Here is a 22072-nt window from a genome sequence, read left to right on the forward strand (position 1 = left end):
TGTGATATTGAAATAAACCATGGTTCTACCTATATTAGCAGCTGTGTCCATATTTTCCACCCCATATACACATAGTAAAATAGCCATGATAGGAAATGGTCATATGAAATACAGTGTAAGCTGGAAGTTTAATCTTCCTCCTTAGATGCTTCCTGAGAAAGGTCTCTTAAATTCTAAACCTATCAAATAGTGGTCCAGAGATAGGGTGTTCTTCAGATCTGACTAACTTAAACAGCTCTCAATTCCTCCATTTTAGTGGGTACATTCTGTTAAAGCGTATTCCAAATTATCAACATAAAATGTACATGTTTTTGGTTTTGTAGAACTTGATGCACCGCAGCACCCCTGCTTTAGAATTTAGCAGAGCAGATATGATTTTAACAATCTTAGACAACTGTCACAACAATCATTATTTGGTTAAGAAATAGTATAAAGCTATAATGTATACTAATTTTAATTTGTTAAATTGTGTCTTATAAATATTCTGTCATTTGATGACACATTTACTTAAAAAATGTACCAGTATCTTCTTTATGTTACATCAACATATAATACTGCTGAAGACATACAACCTAATATCTAGTAATTTAACACTAACTTTTTTACCCCCATTTTAAACATGATCCAATAATGCACAATATTTTAAGAGATTAAATGGCACCTTTTCATATTTCCCTTGACTGTTTTATTAGAATAGGTGAATTGCACCCTTCTCATTTCTGACATTTATTGCCAACTTCCTCCATTCACCAACAAATGTGTATTTAACCAATGCACTCATTTGAGATTTTCTAAACCATGTGTAGCTTGAGTTACTGCATGTGACCAACAATGCCGACAATAAATAGTTGCAATATATATCTTAATTGGGATTTTTTAAAATCCTGATATCTATTAAAACTGTATAATGTATTCTTTCAGATACACTTTACTCTGAAACAAAATCTTACAATAAACAATGCCAAGTGACATGTCATTTATACATTTTCATTTTACATGAAATATTTTTTCTAATCATTTTTAGAAAGCCAAAAATAAATATCCTGACAGAATCCTCATTCATTCATGCATCCATATATATATATATATATATATATGACACACACACACACACACACACTTCATGTATAGGATGATCCATTTTACAAAATGTACCAGGTACAGTATATGTATTATTATTATATATTTTTTTTAACATTGGAATTAGGTGTCGAATTCCATGCAGGGAATGACATCCGTACACTGGATAAGATGTACTGTACTGTAATTGTGTCAAACATTTCCGTGACTGGCTGATTTCTGAGAAGTACTACATAAAAATAGGAACAAATCTATTGAACAGAAAATGTTTTTAAAAGAATGGCAAAGTTTTATGTAATTGTTTTATTGTGATTAGCTTTGTTGTTACGGGTAATCTTTCCCAATTTTACTGTAAAGGACATGCAGTGTAATTTTATAGTATATGAACTATAAGAAAGTTGAATAATGGTTCATTTTCCATGGCACAATAACTGAACACAATGCTCATTTTTATAAATTACAATACAAGGTAGATTTTGTGCTGATTTGATTAGTTTTACATTTCCTTATTTATTTATTTTTGATTTTTGCAATATTTTATTGATTTTGGGTCTGTTCCTCCAATATCATTGGATACAAAATATGAGCTGTAGTATTGTGAAATTAATTACATCTACTGTACATTAAACACTCAAAAAGCTGTGATCCATGAATTACCAAACATCAATGCTAGATGAATGTCCCATCACAAACACTAGAACACATATTATACAAATAAAGCTACATTGTGCATGAAAACCATACCACATCACCAACAAAACCCAACATTATATTTCTCTCTCTCTCTACAGATATCTTTTTATATATTATAGATACATTTTTGTAAAGCGATACACTTGTTCTCATATATATACACTTCTACAACCACATGAAGACATTATACCTGCCAAGGTATTAAATGGTTCCAAGATGGTGTTGACTAGCCTCTTCATAAAAAGAACTAAAGACATATTACTTTGATCCCAGCAAAATAAAATTATGTACAGTTTACCATTTCAAAACCTGACATTGTTTGTACGAGTGGTTGGTTCCCTTTAAAAGTTTACCACAGTAAAAGCATAATGAAAACATGATAAGACTCAATGTAAAAGACCAGCGAGGTATGGAAAAGCATCTTATTAAACTATGGTAAATGCATAGTATAACCATGGGAAAAGCATGGCAAAACAGCAGTTTGTATGTTTCATGGTCCCAATATTATCATTCTTAAAAAGGCAGAATGGAAAGGGTATATAAAATTCAATAATTATTAAACCCATGTGGCATTCATGTTATTTGGTTTCTAATTCTTGTCTTCTGTTTTTGCACATCCTTGAAACTTGCAAGCTCAGCAAAGGGCTCTTTGCGTCATTGATGTGAGGGTGAAATAGTGTATATAAAACAAACTGGACAGACACCATACGGAAAATAAATCCCATCTTCCCTGCACAAGTGTTCTTTCTATAGAAACAATTTCAGAAAAATATTCAGAACAGTTGTGTGGAGTAAATGTAAATAATTTTATATACATTAAATTAACAGTTTTAAATTACAAAATAAGATTCGGAACATGTGTCAAAACATTTGGCTTTACAGCATTGCTTCTCTACTTAACTTTTTCCAATCTCTTTTTAAAAGTGCTACAGTATTTCCCTTTCTTTCAGACAAGTTCTTTTCTTGAGTTTTTCAGAACATTTCTTCAGAAGAAAGGTACTGGGTACTGGTGGAGTAACCTTAAAGTGAAAAGTTATTTAAAATGACTGCAGGACAGCAGCTGTGTCTACATAGCCAGATGCTGCCAATTGCATGCCCTCTAGTGCTGGAGAAGCAGGGAAAGTGCCCACCATTTTCCCAACCTGACATTGAAGACTGGGGGGTACTGCTTGGTTTTTCCCTTCCTGGGTGTCGCTTGAACCCTGGGCTCCTGTATCCCTTAGCAACAGCAGTACCCTGTCACTGACGACTCCACTCACTTTTGTGTATTCCTGCCCTATGAATTCTGGGGGTACACTCTTGTGTCCTTCAGTTTTTGGCTTTAGTATCAGCATGCTCTGCTGGTTAAGTTTTTGAACCTCAACGTACTCCACTGATTTGAAGGGCAGTAAAGGGGCGTGCTTCTCGTCGGCAAACCATGTCTTTTGGTCTCCTGAAACTGTAGAGGGTAACTCCCTGTATTCCTTAGATTTGCTTTGAGCAGTGCTTGTGTTTCCATGCATGTCAGCTTTGTTCCCTAAAGAGCTTGCCTCTCTGTGGATTTTAGATATGTTGTGGCAGGAAGATTGCCGAGCCAGGAGAAAAGATGAGTTGGTTGTTGGCCAAGTGTTTGTTTTTTCGCCTGTCGTCTCAAAACTGAGCAGTTTTCCATTGGTACTACTTTTCCTAGAAAGCTTGACACTTCCCTTGTTGTTGGAGTTGCCTCCAACCTGTGCAAAAGTTTTCGTGCTGGAATTAGACACCTCAAGGAGGAGAGTGTGACTGTTGCAGCTCCCTCGTCCCGAGTCATTATCTACCTCATTGCCACTGGATTTCACTCTTCCTTCCAGATCATCCTTTCCTTCATTCATCACCAGTTTCTGCTCATCACTGTCATCTACTTCTAGAAACTCAACCAGCAGGTCTTCACAGTCTGACGTTGGAGGGAAACCTTGGCAGCCTAGAGCATTTAACAGGTCTTCGGATTTTCCACTCTAAAAATAAATTCAAAAGAAACACGAATTAGCAAAACTCATACTTTACAGTTAAAAATTATACTACAAAAATCACAAAATGGTACATTTGTTTGAGAAAGTATTTCATTGACCAGTTTTAACATTTCAGCATTTGTTATCTGAAAATGTGTATTTTCTTAATTGGTAAGTACATTTTTAATCAGGTAAAACAAAATGTTAATATCTCCTGATTATACCAAGATAAACTTTACAAACCATACAAATGATTAGCAATAATGTTAGACTACCTAATGTTACTTTGAATAAATTAATTCAAGATTAGTGCTAATCCTAGTCTATGAAACCAGCTGAATATAACTCTTATTTAAATGTAGATTTTTTTTTTTTTTTTTAAAGTTTGTTTTAGAGGCAAACAAACATTAAAAGTAAAATATATTTACTGTGACATACTGTAGCATGGTTAAAACATAGTAACTCTGGTAAAGAATGATGTAAATACTCTGTGTACCATGAACCCCAATAGGGTCAAACTGAGTTAATTCAACTTATTTAATTATTTTTTTTAGTTAAAGATAAAGTACTATATTAGCAACATTTTCTCAATACATCCAAGTTTGGTAAACATTCTTTGTTTAGTGTTTTTGTATTTGTACTTATTCAATGTGAGTTTGAATGTTCAAACATGAACTTTAAAGGTTCTATTTCAAGTAACGTGTCCATCTTACTGGATCTCTAATTATCCAAGTTGTATGACCTCAAATATTACTTTGGACAAGTTCACCTAACTTAATTTTTTGATACAATGAGTTTCTTCAATTTTTAATGTCAACTCAACTTCTTGAGGTTTACAATGAGTTCAATCTCAGTCACAATGTATAAATAGCATGGGAAACTGCATGATTAATGTGCAAATATACCATGGGAGGTTTTTTATGAGGGACATAAAGGTTCCAAAGCAGGAGGAAGTTTACTTGTGACTGATCAGTAGAAAATGCCTGGTTTCTGATTTTATACATTGCACAGACTAAGCTATGGAAAAATGTAGTAAAATCTCACCAAGAAATCATATTTTAGTATACAGTTAAACACACTGGTACATAATGTAAAGTAAACACTAACCTTTAAAAGTGTCATCAAAACGAATGTTTGCATTGTCTCATGAATTAATGTTTACGTCATAAGAAGTCACTATCTTAGTATTACTGACACTATAAAGGGTTGTGTTAAATGTATGCATTGTTATTTTGTTTCATGGTGGCACATCATTTTTTTCACATCTATTCAAAATTTAAAAAGTTTAATTGAAGGACAATTCATAAACTTACTTTCAGCAGCTGGGTATCGAACCCTATAATCTTTGGCCCAGGGACTGGTGGTAATAGATAACTCTTTATACTAAAATGAAACAGAAATATTAGACATTGCATCAGCAAAAATAGTATAGGGACTGGACTGCATATATGACATCTCACCAAGAGTAATTTGTAATTAACTATCAAGTCAAACAAAAAATGCTTGTGTTGGACTTAATAGTTATTTATCCACCCCATATATTGCCTACACACTACAAGAGTATGTTTTTACATGTAGACATTGTGGAATTCCGCTGTGGATTATCTGCGTAAAGAGTTCTTCATAAAATATTAGGAAAACATAACCGTCTATGTATAACACTATTATAATGCTACTCAGATGTCCTTGAAGCCTTCGCCCTGCAGAGGATTTAAACTACAGTGCTGTCATGCATAAAGCAGAAAGATGTGTTTTAAGTTCACCAGCTGTTTCACTCTTGCCTCACAGGCTTAAACATGATGTGGCTCTGCCAGTACACCTAAAACCTGACCTGAACAGCCCCTTGCCATTCACTTCTGGGTAACATTTAAGCAAAAGGTGGCAATTGTACCATATTGTTTGGTGGTTTTGTGAGGTGGTTTAATGTTCATTGAGGGGCGAGCTGGGACTGTCCCTCGCAAACCAGATTCAAACCCAGAACCCAGAGGTTAAAGACCCAAAAGGCTAGTGAAGAATCCAGCTGCGCCAACCTGCTCCACCACCTCCACTCTACCCTCTTTATGGTATTGTATAGAAGTAGGTGGTCAAGGTCACATATTACATCATTTCTCAAAACCAGGAAGCAAAGAAATTATATTTAGCAAAACAAGAAGTATGATGTTGGGTAGCTAAATATAGAAACTTATACAAATATCAATATTAGAGCAACAGAACGCTGAACCATTCAGAATGATCACTATCATAATGGCAGGGGGTCACTTTTCTTGAAATGAAATGCTGTTCTGTGTTCTACATGCCATGAAATGGGTATATGAAACTCATGAATATCATATTACCTGTTACACTTTATAGCAACGGTCCAAGCTAGGATCAGAAAAATACACAGAGACAGGACAGCAATCAAAATCCATACCGAAGTGTCTCTTGGTCTGAAATCTGGAAAAAAAAGATAATTTATTTTAATATCTGAAGTTTTATCCACAGCATGATTTTTAGAAAATAAACAACCTTCTAGTTCAAATTATTTTAGCATGATAATAATATAGCTTTGAATTAAAGGGGGGTTATGTTCATAAAGAGTTATACTAGAGGGGCTGCTCATCTATTTTGACAATTTGAATCTGGATATTACTCAAGCTGAAAGTGTACTGATATTACAGGTATAGTGCTTTGTTTTATTAAAAAAATAAAGTACCCTGCAATAATACAAATCCAAGATATAATCATCAGTAGACCAACTTTACATACATGCTCACAGACTTGCATACAACACTTCCATCCCTGGGGATTTGCTTCCTGGTACCTTAAGCCAGCCTCACTCAGGGTGCCAGTGCTGCTGCTAATGCTAAAGCTGATGTAAAAACCTCTGTACTTGGATAGAGTATGACTATTTGGACCTACTGTGCCACTAGGTAATTTGGCATTCATCAATTCTATACATGTCAGGCTGTCCTTATCTAATCACAAGTAACAACTATGGGAGGCAGAATACATGTTTAATAAACATTTTCACCAGAACCCCCTGTCATACAAGTGAATTGTGCTGAAATATTACATTATTTTACATTTATTTATTCAAAAATAATAAATAAACACATAATAATAAGAGGTAGCCACTGGGTTTAATTACCAGGCAGTTGCATGTGAACCAATGATAAATAGATGGGTAAATTAAACATTATATAAGGGAGGTATTTTAATTACACCCAAACGCTGTCTCCATGAATGAATCATAAATAACAAACCTGTTGATGAAACTGAATTAGAGGTGCAGTAATAAGATTCATTATGAATTTAAGACAAATTATGCACAGTAAAATGCCTGCTTCAGAACTCCAATGTTACTTGATACACATTTAATTGAACCAACACAAATGTTTCATTTTATTTAGTGTATCAGCCCCCACGTTTTATAGAACTTTGAAACTTGTAAAATAATGTAATATTTCAGCACAATTCAGTTGTATGACAGGGGGTTCTGGTGGAAATGTTGATTAAACTTGTAGTCTGCCTCCCATAGTTGTTACTGGAGATTAGATAAGGACAGCCTGACGTGTATAGAATTGATGAATGCCACATTACCTAGTGGCACAGTAGGTCCAAATAGTCATACTCTATCCAAGTACAGAGGTTTTTACATCAGCTTTAACATTAGCAGCAGCACTGGCACCCTGAGTGAGGCTGGCTTAAGGTACCAGAAAGCAGCATGTTAAACTTGCTAAATCTGAATTGTTATATTTGAGAACAAAAATACATTCAAAGTGATAAGGGTACCAGTGATAATGTTAGGTAACCTAATAATGCCTGCTAAATAACACAGTGACTAGCATGAACTAAGGACCAAGCATTAACTCCACGCAAAAGCCTCTTTAGGTGGGGCTTGGTGCTTGAAAATGAGATTCGGCATTTGACGCACTTGGCACATGTAATGCACGAGGCGCCTGTGAATGGCAGAAACTAATCTATTTCATAAGCTCATCAAAATGCTAGACTACAGTATTTGATGTTGTTTGTAATTAAAATAAATATGTTGTGGACTCACAGTCAGGTATTTCTATGTAAGTAGTGGAGCTCCATTCACTCCAGAATCCGTGATCCGGTTTGCAGCGAACCTGCACCAGGTACACTTCCCCGGGATGTAAACTAAACACATTGAACTGCTTTTGCTGGCCAGCATAGTGGGACTGAAGACAAAACAATGTGAGGGTTAGTGGCATGCTGCTTACTACCGGTCACAGACAGATCTATTACTGTGCCATATTATTTGGCAGTTCTATGGCGACATTCAAACAATCTTTCCAGAAGGTGTGGTATATACATGTTTTAAAATACAAGCTTATTGATTGTTCATACACAACAAATCAGCTAGGAATCAATGTACTTGTAACATCACAAATATGACAAAATAAGTAGCTAACTCTGATTATTTTACACACAGGATATTTTAAGGATTTTGACAGCAAAACCTCCCACCTCAAGATGAAATCGGATTAGGAAGTGCATTTGAAATGTCATAATGGTTTCTGGAGGGTTCTGTTATGAAATGCTAATGAAGTGCTGGGCTGATTAATACTCCCTCCTGGGATTAACATTTCTGCTGAACAGCAGTCTGAAACCAGGGCAGGCTTCATTATTTTCACAAGACTATAAGTGTAGATCCTTGACAATAGGGCTCTGTGTGTATTTTATTGATGTAAACAGTGGATAGTGTTTCCTTTTATGAGTTTAGGAAATTGATCCCTAGGTGTCCCTTAATGCAACATTACAGTAACTGGTGTAGCATTATGAGGCTGTAACCCTATGTTTATTAGATTAAACATTTAAACATACAGGGCAAGATTCTCAAATCGATCATAAGCACCAGAAATAAATAACATAGACAAGGGCTTGTAAGTAGTTGTTTTTGTTTCTGATTTGTTTTAGAATTTTACCTTTCAGACAAGAAATGCGCTTCTGGCAATTTGGAGTTAAGGTAAACTAGTCCATTGTGTACTGTTAATAGTTGTTTACCTTTTAAAATGTATTTTACAAACCAAGTATATATTTATTATTTGTAGTCATTCTTGTATTGTACCTTCAAATTTCATTCAAATTTTGCATTCATTTTCACATAATGTATTTGATAACAGTGGTTTACAATGTATCAGTATACTTTAAACAATAAATGAAAAAAATCAATGCAAAAATAATACATTTATACCTAAATGTTGATTAAATACTATTCCCTACAGCCTTAACATCATGACATAAGAGTGAGCAGTCTGACACTGTTGTTTAACATATGCAGGTGACATTAAACTAAATAATCTTGCTTTTGACCTCCCGCTTCTTTACACACTGCGAACTCACCATGCAGCCGCCTCAGAGCTACAGCGTCGGAGGACAACGCAGCTCTGGGCAGCTTACAGGAAAGCCCGCAGGCGCCCGGCCAGCCTACAGGGGTCGCTGCTGCGCGGTGAGCCAAGGACACCCTGGCCGACCTAACCCTCCCTCCCCCCGGGTGACGCTCGGCCAATTGAGCGCCGCCCCCTGGGAGCTCCCATCCACGGTCGGCTGTGGAATAGTCTGGACTCGAACCGGCGACGTCCAGGCTATAGAGCGCATCCTGCACTCTAGCGAGTGCTTTTACTGGATGCGCCACTCGGGAGCCCCCTTGACCTCCTGTTTTTGACACAGTGGTGAGGAGATATGTACAGTGCCTTGCAAAAGTATTCAGACCCCTGACCAATTCTCTCATATTACTGAATTACAAACGGTACATTGAAATTTCATTCTGTTTGATATTTTACTTTAAAACACTGAAACTCGAAATCAATTATTGTAAGGTGACATTGGTTTTATGTTGGGAAATATTTTTAAGAAAAATAAAAAACTGAAATATCTTGCTTGCATAAGTATTCAACCCCCACACATTAATATTTGGTAGAGGCACCTTTCGCTGCAATAACAGCTTTAAGTCTTTTGGGGTATGTATGTACCAGCTTTGCACACAGTGTCGGAGTGATTTTGGCCCATTCTTCTTGGCAGATTTGCTCCAGGTTGTTCAGGTTGGTTGGACAACGCTTGTGGACCGCAATTTTCAAATAGTGCCACAGATTCTCAATGGGATTGAGATCAGGACTTTGACTGGGCCACTGTAAGACATTCACCCCTTTGTTCTTGAGCCACTCCAATGTTGCTTTGGCCTTGTGCTTGGGATCATTGTCCTGCTGAAAGGTGAATTTACTCCCAAGCTTCAGTTTTTTAGCGGACTGAAGCAGGTTCTCTTCCAGTATTTCCCTGTATTTTGCTCCATCCATTCTTCCTTCAATTTTCACAAGATGCCCAGTCCCTGCTGATGAGAAGCATCCCCACAGCATGATGCTGCCACCACCATACTTCACTGTAGGGATGGTGTGTCTTGAGGCATGGGCAGCGTTAGGTTTGTGCCACACATAGCGCTTTGAGTTTTGGCCAAAAAGCTCTATCTTGGTCTCATCTGACCACAAAACCTTTTCCCACATTGCAGCTGGGTCACTCTCATGCTTTCTGGCACTCTCGTGCTTTTAGATGGTACTTTTTGAGTAACGGCTTCTTTCTTGCCACCCTCCCATACAGGCCAGTGTTATGCAGAGCTCTTGATATGGTTGACTGGTGCACCATTACTCCACTCCCAGCCACTGAACTCTGTAGCTCCTTCAAAGTGAGTGTTGGCCTCTCTGTGGCTTCTCTCACAAGTCTCCTTGTTTGAGCGCTGAGTTTTGAGGGACGGCCTTTTCTTGGCAATGCCTGGGTGGTGTGATGCAGCTTCCACTTCCTGATTATTGATCCAACTGTGCTCACTGGGATATCCAAACACTTGGATATTATTTTGTACACTCTCCCTAATCTATGCATTTGTATTACTTTATCTCTAACTTCTGTAGAATGCTCTTCATTTTCCTTCAGATTCACAGCCTGACCAATGATCCTTCAACAGTGGGGTTTTTATCCAGAAAATGTGACAGCAACTTTAATGGTTCACAGGTGGAGGCCAATGGTAAGGTAATTGTGTCCTCGTTAGGGCAATTTCTTTCATCGGTGTAAACTGGGAGCTTCCGCAGCACAGGGATTGAATACTTATGCAAGCAAGATATTTCAGTTTTTTATTTTTCTTAAAAATATTTCCCAACATAAAACCAATGTCACCTTACAATAATTGATTTTCACAATACAGCTTCTTCGTCCCTGACACACAGATAATATATATGCATATCGCTCAAACCAGTAACTAAAACAAACAAAAGCATAGGAGCACAAACTTGGCCTTGTGAAAATGAATTCAAAATAGCAAAATAACCATCAATGCTTTAATCCAGCTATGTTTGAATTGCTCATCCCTTGTTAATGACTCTTAAAACAGGAGTGATAGCAAGATAAATCTGTATCTTCTTGAATTAGGGGCAGCCATATGGTCCCTCCCTGCTTCAGGCAACCCATGACACGGCATACCTCCCATTCGGCTCCTTTCTCTGGCTTCAGACGGATCTCATACTGAAGGGTGATCCAGCCAGACTTGGTATCGGCCTTGTGGGGGGGATCCCAATTCACCATCAGATAGGGTTTCTGGTCCTGGGTCCTCAGTTCTGCTGAGATGTTCTCAGGTTTGTGCGGCTGAACTGTAAAAACATGGAAGGACTGGTCTGGTCAGCCATTAAGGGACTGAATGACAAGTATATTCATTCACTTCACAAGAAGCTTTGTGGGGAGGCAGCCATTGTGCCTGGCTATAGCCATGACTGTCAACACAGTACTATTATACTTCACCTTTCTTGAGTGTTAAAATACTGTCATACTGTAAACCTCAGGGAAATCTGTTTAAAACTACAAATGGGATCATAGTGTTATCCAGAGATGCCTAGAGAAACTCGAGTTGAGCCACTCTCACTGTTGCAAACGTTTTCCCCACGATATAATAGTTTAGGCCCACTGCCCAGGATTTGAACTTATAAGGATAAAAGTACTGAAGCATAGTAGTTTTGTCAGCCAATGTATCACAGAGGCTTAGCTATTAAGAGACTAAAATCTACAGAACAAAAAAGAGACAAACTAAAAAAGTTGGTAGCATCATGGAAAAGTGCACATTATTATAATGTGTATACATATCGAAGCAGATTATATGTCTTTTTATTTTCTCTGTTATAATGTTCTGGATAAGTCTAAGGTTTTTAAAGAGCAACAGTGAGACACATATCACTGGAGCCAATAGTCAAAAGATGGCTTTTTAAAGAGAAATAGCCTAATTCTATGTAAGAATGCATACTTAAATAAATGTATCCAGCAAAACCACAGTCTATTGTTTACTTACCTATGTATGCTACGTCCACAAACATAGGATCTGAAGACTTGCTCCCCAATGCATTCTGTGCAACAACACTGATAGTGTATGTTATCCAAAGAGATGTGTAGGTCTTGTTGAAATAACAGGAGTTTAGCCCTGCAGTCTTGTAATCCGGGCACTCATGGACTGCATCTTCCCGGGATCTGCACAATAAAATAAAAAAAATGTACATTCAATAACAAACAGTTTGAAAAAAAAAAAAAAAAGAATAATAATAATTCTGCCCATTACCATATTTACACTATCTCATGCTTTGCTGTTTAGCATTCTGTTTTCCAGACTTTCCAGTTACTAAAAGTTTACTTCCGTGTTACAGGTAATACATCTCTTGATGAGAATGATATGCATCTCAGGTTGTATGCTGCACATAAGAAATTTTTAAGGTGTCAAGAGGTGTTCTATTATCAGGTGGCTGAGAAAATGGGGTTTAGCCAAATTAAAGTGGCAATAAAGTATGTAAAACAGTAAGACCAACAGCAAATCAACACGGGACTTGTGAAAAAATGATTTTAAAGCCCTAGATATTATACATTAGATCATGGACAGGTAACCCCTCCCTCCTCCCTTAATTTCTGTAACTATTTTATGCATTTAACGAATAGAAACCAAAGGTTCCACTGCAAGCCAAGAGAGAGATGTACTGTATCATCTCACCCCTCCATGGTGTAATACAAAGAGTAGTTAGTAGAAAGCCCTCCATCAGAACCTGGCTGCCACCAACAAGCAAAAGTTTCTTTTTCTGGTGATCTGCAACGGAGCAACACTGGCTTTCCAGGAGACGTGTGACCTGAATAAATAACAAATCATTCTTCAGCGTTATCTTATTCTTGTCAAGTCTAGTAGTTCATACAATAACAGAAATTACTCTATACCTGACCTGGACTTTTAGCAGCTTCTTAAAATAACTTAAATTTCAATAGACTCAAATGTAGATGATATTTAAGAAATACATTTTACTTACCAGTATTTTCGACAAGCCAAGTTTGAACAAATAGCAGAAACAGAACACATTTCGCTCCACAAGCCTCCTTCATCCTTTCTGCTCTTTTCAAGGACTTTTCTAAAACTGATGGCTTACTGAAAAACAATTCGGGAAAAAAAAGACATTATAATTCATTAAAATTCTGATTCTTGTTGTCCGGTGAAGGCTCTCCAGACAGTAAATGCAGCACGGCCTCAGAAGACTGCAGTGTTTGTGGTGGAAACAAGGATGTTGGGCAAATAGCCTCTTATTTATGCATAAACACAATCCAGTCCCACAAGCTTGCCGCGTGACACAAGCATTATCCATTACAAATGTTTACCTTAGTATACCATGGTAAAAACATAGCAAAGTCTTAAAGCAAAATGCACAATAGCATGGGACAAAACGTATTATGCACATTTACCATAGTCAAATTGATAATGCCAAGATATCTCAAGGTACTTTAAAAAAAATACATTCATTAGTTTAGTAATACAGCTAAGGGAGACGACATACCTACTAAAAGCCTCGCTAAAGGAAACAAGTGAGTCTTTTGTAAACCACTGGCAACCTATGAATAAAAATGACATTTGGAGTATCTGTCTTCATACCGCCCATGTGTTGCGGATTTGGCTTCCAGGTGTGTTTGCCTAAAAGGTAAAATCAGCAGAAAAAATTCAGAGACAATTTTATTACAGGTATGTAAATGCAATTAAATAACTTAATATTCCCTATAAATTACCTTCAGTGAAAATGTCAATTTATGGCTATGCCTGTAACATGACAGTTCTTAATGGCGTATCCACTGAACTAGCCCAACATTAAAAAACAGCAGTGCTAGCATGATAATGATCTTTCGGAAATACAGCAGCAGAGGTCAAAAGCAGGGCAGCTGCTATCACGGATATAAACCTGAGTTAAGTAGGTATTGACCAACGTCTGCAATTGTCTTAAGATTCTAATTACGCTTAACAGTTTTAAAAATAGCATAAATAGTGAACTGAAGAGCATCTTCTTCCACTAGCACAAGTTAATCATATATGCTAAGGACATTGGGACACCTTGTCCTTTTCAATGGGTAGTTTACTAGTTCCTGTTTTTGAAACGAGCAAGTCAAAGTGGTAATACCATACTGTACTGAACACCACTTCCAAGTTAAAAAAACAGTAACAACAATAAGAACTGTATAGTAAATATCATTAGTAATTAAAAAGTTAAAAACCACTTACATTTACCCAACCTGTATAAACCTGTATAAACCAGCATCACCCGATACAACCCAGATTTTTCAACACAAACAAATAAACAAAGGCACCTTGAAAACACAACAGCCTGTCTAAAGTTACCAGACCAGTTATCTGGAACATTTATTGTTTTCAGAAGATTATGTTTAAACCTTTGAATAGGATCCTTACAATAGGGAACAAGAAGTATGTCAGACAGACACAACGATCTTTAGAAAGTATGGGAATAACTCTCTTTAAGCCCACGGTAAAATAAAAATAAAGAATAAACTCCTTAAACGTTGCCTGCTGAAACATCTACTATCCTAAGTGTCAAAAAATTGTTAAATGTCTTTAGGTACTGTGTTTTGTTAATGCAGTCAGTTTACTGGAGGGTTAATTGATACCTGCATTTCACTGCACGTTATACATGTTTACAATGCTTTATGTTTTGCTTTGCATTAAGTGCCGATAAGTATTGACAAATGTATGCAAAGTCTTTAAAGAGGAAGTAGAAGGGTTCTGAAAAATATAGCGTTACACGTCCCCACGTGTTGCTACAACTCCCATTTTTGTTTTCATGGTTAACATCCTGACAACTTTTTACCCTTATAACTTTAACGTTTGTTTCAAAGCTCTTTTCAAAATGTCCGCTCTAGTGCACTGGGGTTTGTGATATGTCCCCTAATCACTGCAGGAAGAGCGATTTAAAAAAAAAAACTAAAACAAACAAACAAACAAAAGAAAATGCAAGGGCTCTGGCTTTTCTGTTCCATACCACATCACGGATCGTTACTGCTGTGTTACCGCACTAAAGCGGACATTTTGAAATGAGCTTTGAAACAGACATAAGTGTAAAAATTTGTCAGGATGTTAATGACAAAAATTACAGGTACTTTATTTACAGTAAACCGTTGTATCAACACCTGGGGATGTGTAACGCTATATTTTTTTACTTAATTTTACAATAAAGGGCTGCTAGTTATACGCGGAAAGAGACGTAAATTTAACTCCCATAGTGTTAAATATTTTACACTATGAAAGTGTTATTTTTTTAAAAACTTTTTCAAAAGTGTAACTTTTACACTGTGGAGTGTCCATTAAATATATACGTAGTGTACTTTATACTTCATGTAGTGAGGATTCATTTTCTGTCATCACTGAGGCTTAAAGTAATTTTGATGAGTGAGAGCAGAACCCGTAGGGCAAACCATTTTAATATCTAAGTAGATTATGTTTATTTTTAGACTGCCAATTCCAACCAAACATTTTCTAACAGTAAAACAAACATTTAACCACAACAAAAATCCATTAAGTTATCATACTGCTAATAGGTATGGGAAGGTCAACTCAGTGCTTATTCTATAATGTGAAGTTGCATTCAGTCAGGCAAGAATTAAGAATTTGACAGATCAGGGAATCGCCCTGTATTCTTGTATTCTTCAGGGTAACCCCATGATAATCAGGGATAGGTATAGCTGAAATCCACGGTGTTCCCCAGGAACTGTAAAGTCTCAATTACTAAGGTGTTTATATTGTTAGCAAACAAGAAAACATGTTTTCACCATTTAAGGGTTGTATTCATCGGCATGCTGATTGCTTCCTGGATCTCAATCCCCCAGGTATTTATGTAAATTTGTGTGAAAGTTTGTGACTTGTTTTCTTTCAAGTGGAAAATTAAATGCTCACCCTGATGTGTGTTTATTCAGTTTGTAGAAATGTCCCACTGCATTGAAACCTCTGGATTCAGAACTGTTACAGTTTTTTCTGTAATTTCTCTGTATCTTTTCTACGTATCAGATTAGTATATTCCAGTTCCAACAAGTTGCAGGTTTTCTTATGAAACTAGGTGGGGTAAACCTTGGCAAGTTTCTTGCAACATTCCACATCTACAGTAGTACATGTATTTCCTCCTAATGAACACAAAAATAGTAAGTGTAGTAAAGGTGATAAGGACATAATATTGTTAGCCAGAATGTGGTTACTTTAATACATACATTTTAGAAGGAAATCAGTGCAAAAAAGCATAGTATTTTATTGTTTAAATACAAAACTAAAAACAGCAGATAGGCCTCATCATCTGTTCAATAATCAAAACAAGATTCTAAAACAAACAAGACAAGGCTTTAATACACTTTTTATCCCCTCTCATTTTCATAAGACAAGAGTCTAATCCTTTCGTTTTCCAGACTCACACTTTACAGGCATACAAACCCACCTGACCATACATAGTTTGTTATGTGCACCACAGACAGCAAGCTAGGCTGTTATCTGTAACACAGGAAAGTATAACATTCCATGACAGTTTGTGGACTTATCCTACTTTCATGCCAACAGTCCCTACATGTCATCAGAACAGTCCAGATTTCCCGCCAAACGTCCTCACGATTTAACACCAAAACACCCACATTTGTTACTGGGAAATGTACCCCACCTTTCGTGTTGCTATTCAGGGTGCACAGACGAGTTGGCATTTACAGAACGTACCCGTCCACAGGACCACACCTCATTTTCTTACCATTCATCAGATCCAGTCATCATGAAGTACTGCAGATTGCTGACCTTTGCTGCTTTGATATGTCAGTAAACGTGAGGATGCCAATAAGAACTGAAAGACTGCAGTTGATGCAATACCGACCATTCATCTTCTCAGTGTCCTCAAGAAGCAAGTTGAAAAAGCTGGTTAATACTAAGACTCTTTGAAAACAAAGTCACTAATAATCCTTACATGGATTCACCAACAGCTTTCTGGAACCCAAAAGTTGTACCAAGATCTCCACCATCTACATGCCTGTATCCCTGCATCAATATCATCTACACGCCATTATCCCTGCATCAATATCATCTACACAGCGCTGTCCCTGCATCAATATCATCTACACAGCACTGTCCCTGCATCAATATCATCTACACGCCATTATCCCTGCATCAATATCATCTACACAGCGCTGTCCCTGCATCAATATCATCTACACAGCACTGTCCCTGCATCAATATCATCTACACGCCATTATCCCTGCATCAGTATCATCTACACAGCGCTGTCCCTGCATCAATATCATCTACACAGCACTGTCCCTGCATCAATATCATCTACACAGCGCTGTCCCTGCATTCATATCATCTACACGCCATTATCCCTGCATCAGTATCATCTACACAGCGCTGTCCCTGCATCAATATCATCTACACAGCACTGTCCCTGCATCAATATCATCTACACAGCGCTGTCCCTGCATTCATATCATCTACACAGCGCTGTCCCTGCATTCATATCATCTACACAGCGCTGTCCCTGCATTCATATCACCTACACAGCGCTGTCCCTGCATCCATATCATCTACACAGCGCTGTCCCTGCATCCATATCACCTACACAGCACTGTCCCTGCATCAATATCATCTACACAGCGCTGTCCCTGCATTCATATCATCTACACAGCGCTGTCCCTGCATTCATATCATCTACACAGCGCTGTCCCTGCATTCATATCACCTACACAGCGCTGTCCCTGCATTCATATCACCTACACAGCGCTGTCCCTGCATCCATATCATCTACACAGCGCTGTCCCTGCATCAATATCATCTACACAGCACTGTCCCTGCATCAATATCATCTACACGCCATTATCCCTGCATCAGTATCATCTACACAGCGCTGTCCCTGCATCAATATCATCTACACAGCACTGTCCCTGCATCAATATCATCTACACAGCACTGTCCCTGCATCAATATCATCTACACGCCATTATCCCTGCATCAGTATCATCTACACAGCGCTGTCCCTGCATCAATATCATCTACACAGCACTGTCCCTGCATCAATATCATCTACACAGCACTGTCCCTGCATCAATATCATCTACACGCCATTATCCCTGCATCAGTATCATCTACACAGCGCTGTCCCTGCATCAATATCATCTACACAGCGCTGTCCCTGCATCCATATCACCTACACAGCACTGTCCCTGCATCCATATCACCTACACAGGACTGTCCCTGCATTAACCCTTCTAAACAATAAAACTATTACAAGTGTATTTCTGACTTATTTAATGTGGACTTTTCAGCTGTCTTTTAGCTTTTGTGTATCATCATTCTATCTGGGTATGTTACCATTTAGCAGCAAGTTAACAAACAGTACTTTTAAGCTGTTCATTGTAAACTATATTTCTACTATTATACTAAGTTCTCTTGACAGATTGTCAACATGGGCTATGTTTCAGCAAAACCCTTCCTCAATATGCCGAACCTATTTCTCCTTCTGTTAGGCTTAAGTAAAACTTATGCAGCAAGTAACAAATACCAGACTATACACAAAGGGATGCAAAGCATTTAACCAAGTGCTAAGTTTGAACTTTTTTGTAAAAGTATAAATTCAAACTGCTAATGTTTGAGAACATGTTAGAAGTGCCTACAGTTTTGTTTTCATTTTTAGAACTTAAATGATTCGTAAATATGGCTTTGAAGCACAAGCTTTTTTTAAAAAAAATGTTGCTGAAAGAAACATTGCTGACAGATGTTGGCTGAAATTCACAAATCTTTAACTCATTAGTTCCGGTATAAAAGAAAGGGATAGATTCTAAAAGCTATTTACTTCAACCATCATTAGCACAATTTACCTCCAAGGGACACAATTATAAAACAAATAAGAAACACCTTAAGACTACTTACAAGTTCATTAGTTAAAAGTCGTAGTTGTTTATATCTGGTTTTATAACTTTCTTGGGTGTGTTTCTCCTTTTTGAAAAAAATATGCTAATGAAAATGGAGTAAATACTTTGAGAATTTAGCTCAAAGCATGTTCTTACAGTTTTGAAATTCATGGAGTAGATTGTTGTCGTCTTCTTTTAAAACAGTTTTGACAGGTGTGTCAAGTTTAAATATGTACATCAGGGGTTTTCAACCGGGGGTATTTCTAATGGTCATAGGGTTTACACAGTACGCGTCAGAAATGCAAAAATAAAAATGAACATAAAAGAAAATAATGAATTGTCTTTTTTTAATTGTATTATGTATTCTCTAAACCACTATGCTTAATTTTATTTTTGTTCAGCAGCGCATGGTTACAGTCTGACTGTAGTTTCAAAATTATCATCCACCTGCGGCTCCCGAGTGGACATCTAGTAAAGGCGCTCTGCGTGGAGTACAGGATGCGCCCTAAAGCCTGGCTATCGCAGGTTGAGCGCTGCCCGGTTAGGGAGGGTTTAGGTCGGCAGGGCATGCGCGGTTCACCACGCACCAAGCGACCCCTGTGGCTGAGATTTGTGTTGTCCTCCGCCATAGAGCTGGTGGCTTTGTTGTGCGAAAAATGACGGATTGGCAGTAACACGTTTCAGAGGAAGCGTGTTTCATCCTCCGTTTCCCGAGTCGCCGGGTGGTTGCAGCGGTGAACTGGGCTAAAAAATAATAATTGGGCATTCCAAATTGTGGAGAAAACTGAACGCATGCGTGACTTCAATGGAACGGGTTTCCACACTGATCAGGCATTGCTGCAATTTAGTAACAGTAGCGTCTCGTTGAATTGCTTCGAGATTCTACATTATCCTCTGTACCACTGAATCCAAAAATTGATATATTTCACACTATAGGCACACAAAATTATGATGAAATGGGAAGTAAATGTTAACGTGATAAACATTTACAGTGCAGATTATTATAATAATTTTGATGAACAGAAAGCTAATACGTGTTTTTGAAGAGATTCCCAAATACTGTCTTGTAATTAAAAGGAGACCGAAACAATCCCTTCACTGTGAAGCGTCATTAGCACCAGTTTTGCAACCTTAAGGTGTGTTTACTTAATTTGAGAAAAATTGACCATTTGGAGTAAAAGACTTTGGAAGTGATTTCCAAAACTTTATTCAAAAGTATAAATTACTCAATTTTACCTTTTAAAAAAAATTCCAAGATACAAAATGAAAAATAAACAACCTACTTCACTACATATATTAAATAATTCAATATGCCATTAATTTGCTTTTACATGAACAGTTTTTATAGTAAATTTTGTATTTATTTCAAAAAGGGAAGGCTGTTGTACATAATTTCTGGATGTTAGCGTGAAATTCATATTTCTCTCATTAAAAATAGACGTTACAAATGTATTTTTAAACAATTACAAAGATACTACAGTTACAACTTATATACCACTGCTAATATAAAAGTGTGTACATTATCTGCAAACTCAGCAGCAATTAAGTTATTTGATGTTAATGGACTGAGATGCAATACATGGCTCCCAAACATGGTTTCATTCCACACGGCGGCTGTTTCTGTTAATCCATTTCTTATTTTTACACCGTGGAGTGAATATTTGTTTGTCATAAAGTTGTGTGCATTATTCCTGCAGTTGTTCTAGGCTCACAAAGATTACAGGTGACTAAAAAGTAGACGTACCTCTCATTTAAAACAAAACTATCAAAAACAAACAAACTTGAACTGCAAAGCCTATTCCTAGAAACAGAGTTCTACAAGACAAACATTTCGACCAGAGGTATTTTTTCAGTGTCTGATTATATACTCCCAATTTGCTTCTAAATTGAGGGAATGAAACAATCGTGTACAGGTGTTTGAGGTCCCGATTGACAGTCCTTATTTACTTAATGAAAGTAATACTGCTACATACATGTTTCAATAGAAATAAAAACACATGCTCAGATAGGCAATGCATAACAACATGTTGTTGCGGTTTTATAACATACATCCTCCAGATAGATACTGAGGATACCAGCTTCACAAACAAACACACTTTCGCACCTACTCACCTTTTTTGCACATGGTGGGGCTTAGGTAATTCCTGAGAGGTCTTTAATCAATTTCCACCCCCAATTCTTATATTAAAAGCAAAGGTATTACTGAACTAGACATAGTCTGATCATTCCAATGGGATGAAAATGGATTTGCAGCTCTGTTCACAGTATCTCATAGTTAAAGACTGATTGATTCCTGACTCACGCTAACCAAACAGATCCTAAGCTGGGAGGAGTCAAACCATCCCCCCAGACGCTCCCACATCTTACACCGACTCCACCCCAGTATCAGTAAGTCTTCAACAGAATATTTCTATACAGTGTGTGGGTTGGTTTGAGAGTTAAGGTTACTAGTGTTCTGAGTTATTCCAAATTTTACAGAAAAATTACAGGATTTTTTTTTTTTTTCCAAGGATTTGATAAAGTGGCACACGATGGCTTGTGTGGATGACGTTAAACCCGGAAGAAATAACCAAAAACAAAAGCCAGTATGGTGCGAGACGTGAATGCGCTCGTTTCTTTATTAATCAAAAAAGGTTTACACAAAACAGGAACAAACAGAACTCCAAAACAAAACGGCACGTTGCCAAAACAGACAAACCTAAACAAGTATTGTTATTTTCTATTTTGAAGTTTACTCTCTACTTTCAATATTTTCAATTTTTGTAGTCAAATGTGATCATGTACACCTAAATGTCTGCGTTTGTCGTTACACTTTAAATTGTGAAATTCATTCCGCATTTGTAATGGCTTATTATGGGTTAGTCCTCATTACGGTCTAACTTGTTCCACTTGTTCAGGTCAGCTAAACCAATTTCCAGGATTAGCTTTTTGGTACGCTGCAATTAGGACTAATTTAGTACAGAGCTGCAGGATTTTCTAGACCGCATTTAGTCCACTTGATGCGGACTAAATCACTGCATGGTGCTCTCGACCCTAGGTGTTTATGCAAATTCCAACCCGCGACTCTCAAAAAAACAAGCCCAATCCCGCTTATTATAAGCGGTCTTGGCAACTGTGTTGGT

At 37.3% G+C, this 22072-nt stretch overlaps 1 protein-coding gene across 3 annotated transcripts; it reads right to left on the reverse strand.

Moving 5' to 3' along the window:
• Nucleotides 1-1508: 1508 nt before the first annotated feature.
• LOC117408391 (prolactin receptor-like) lies at nt 1509-21305 on the reverse strand. 3 transcript variants are annotated; one of them, XM_034013343.3, is made up of 10 exons: nt 21063-21305; nt 13580-13713; nt 13061-13176; nt 12754-12886; nt 12067-12242; nt 11211-11377; nt 7783-7924; nt 6077-6176; nt 5054-5123; nt 1509-3746 (listed from the first exon to the last, which is right to left on the reverse strand). In XM_034013343.3, exons 2-10 carry the CDS (start codon nt 13651-13653, stop codon nt 2811-2813), a joined length of 1914 nt encoding a protein of 637 aa, XP_033869234.3. In that variant the 5' UTR covers nt 13654-13713; nt 21063-21305; the 3' UTR covers nt 1509-2810. The 3 variants fall into 3 exon arrangements, with proteins under 3 accessions (XP_033869234.3, XP_058851651.1, XP_058851652.1); XM_058995668.1 differs by lacking the exon at nt 21063-21305 and adding an exon at nt 15976-16199; XM_058995669.1 differs by lacking the exon at nt 13580-13713.
• Nucleotides 21306-22072: the final 767 nt, after the last annotated feature.

Source organism: Acipenser ruthenus, chromosome 2 (assembly GCF_902713425.1).
Source record: "Acipenser ruthenus chromosome 2, fAciRut3.2 maternal haplotype, whole genome shotgun sequence".
NCBI lineage: Eukaryota > Metazoa > Chordata > Actinopteri > Acipenseriformes > Acipenseridae > Acipenser > Acipenser ruthenus.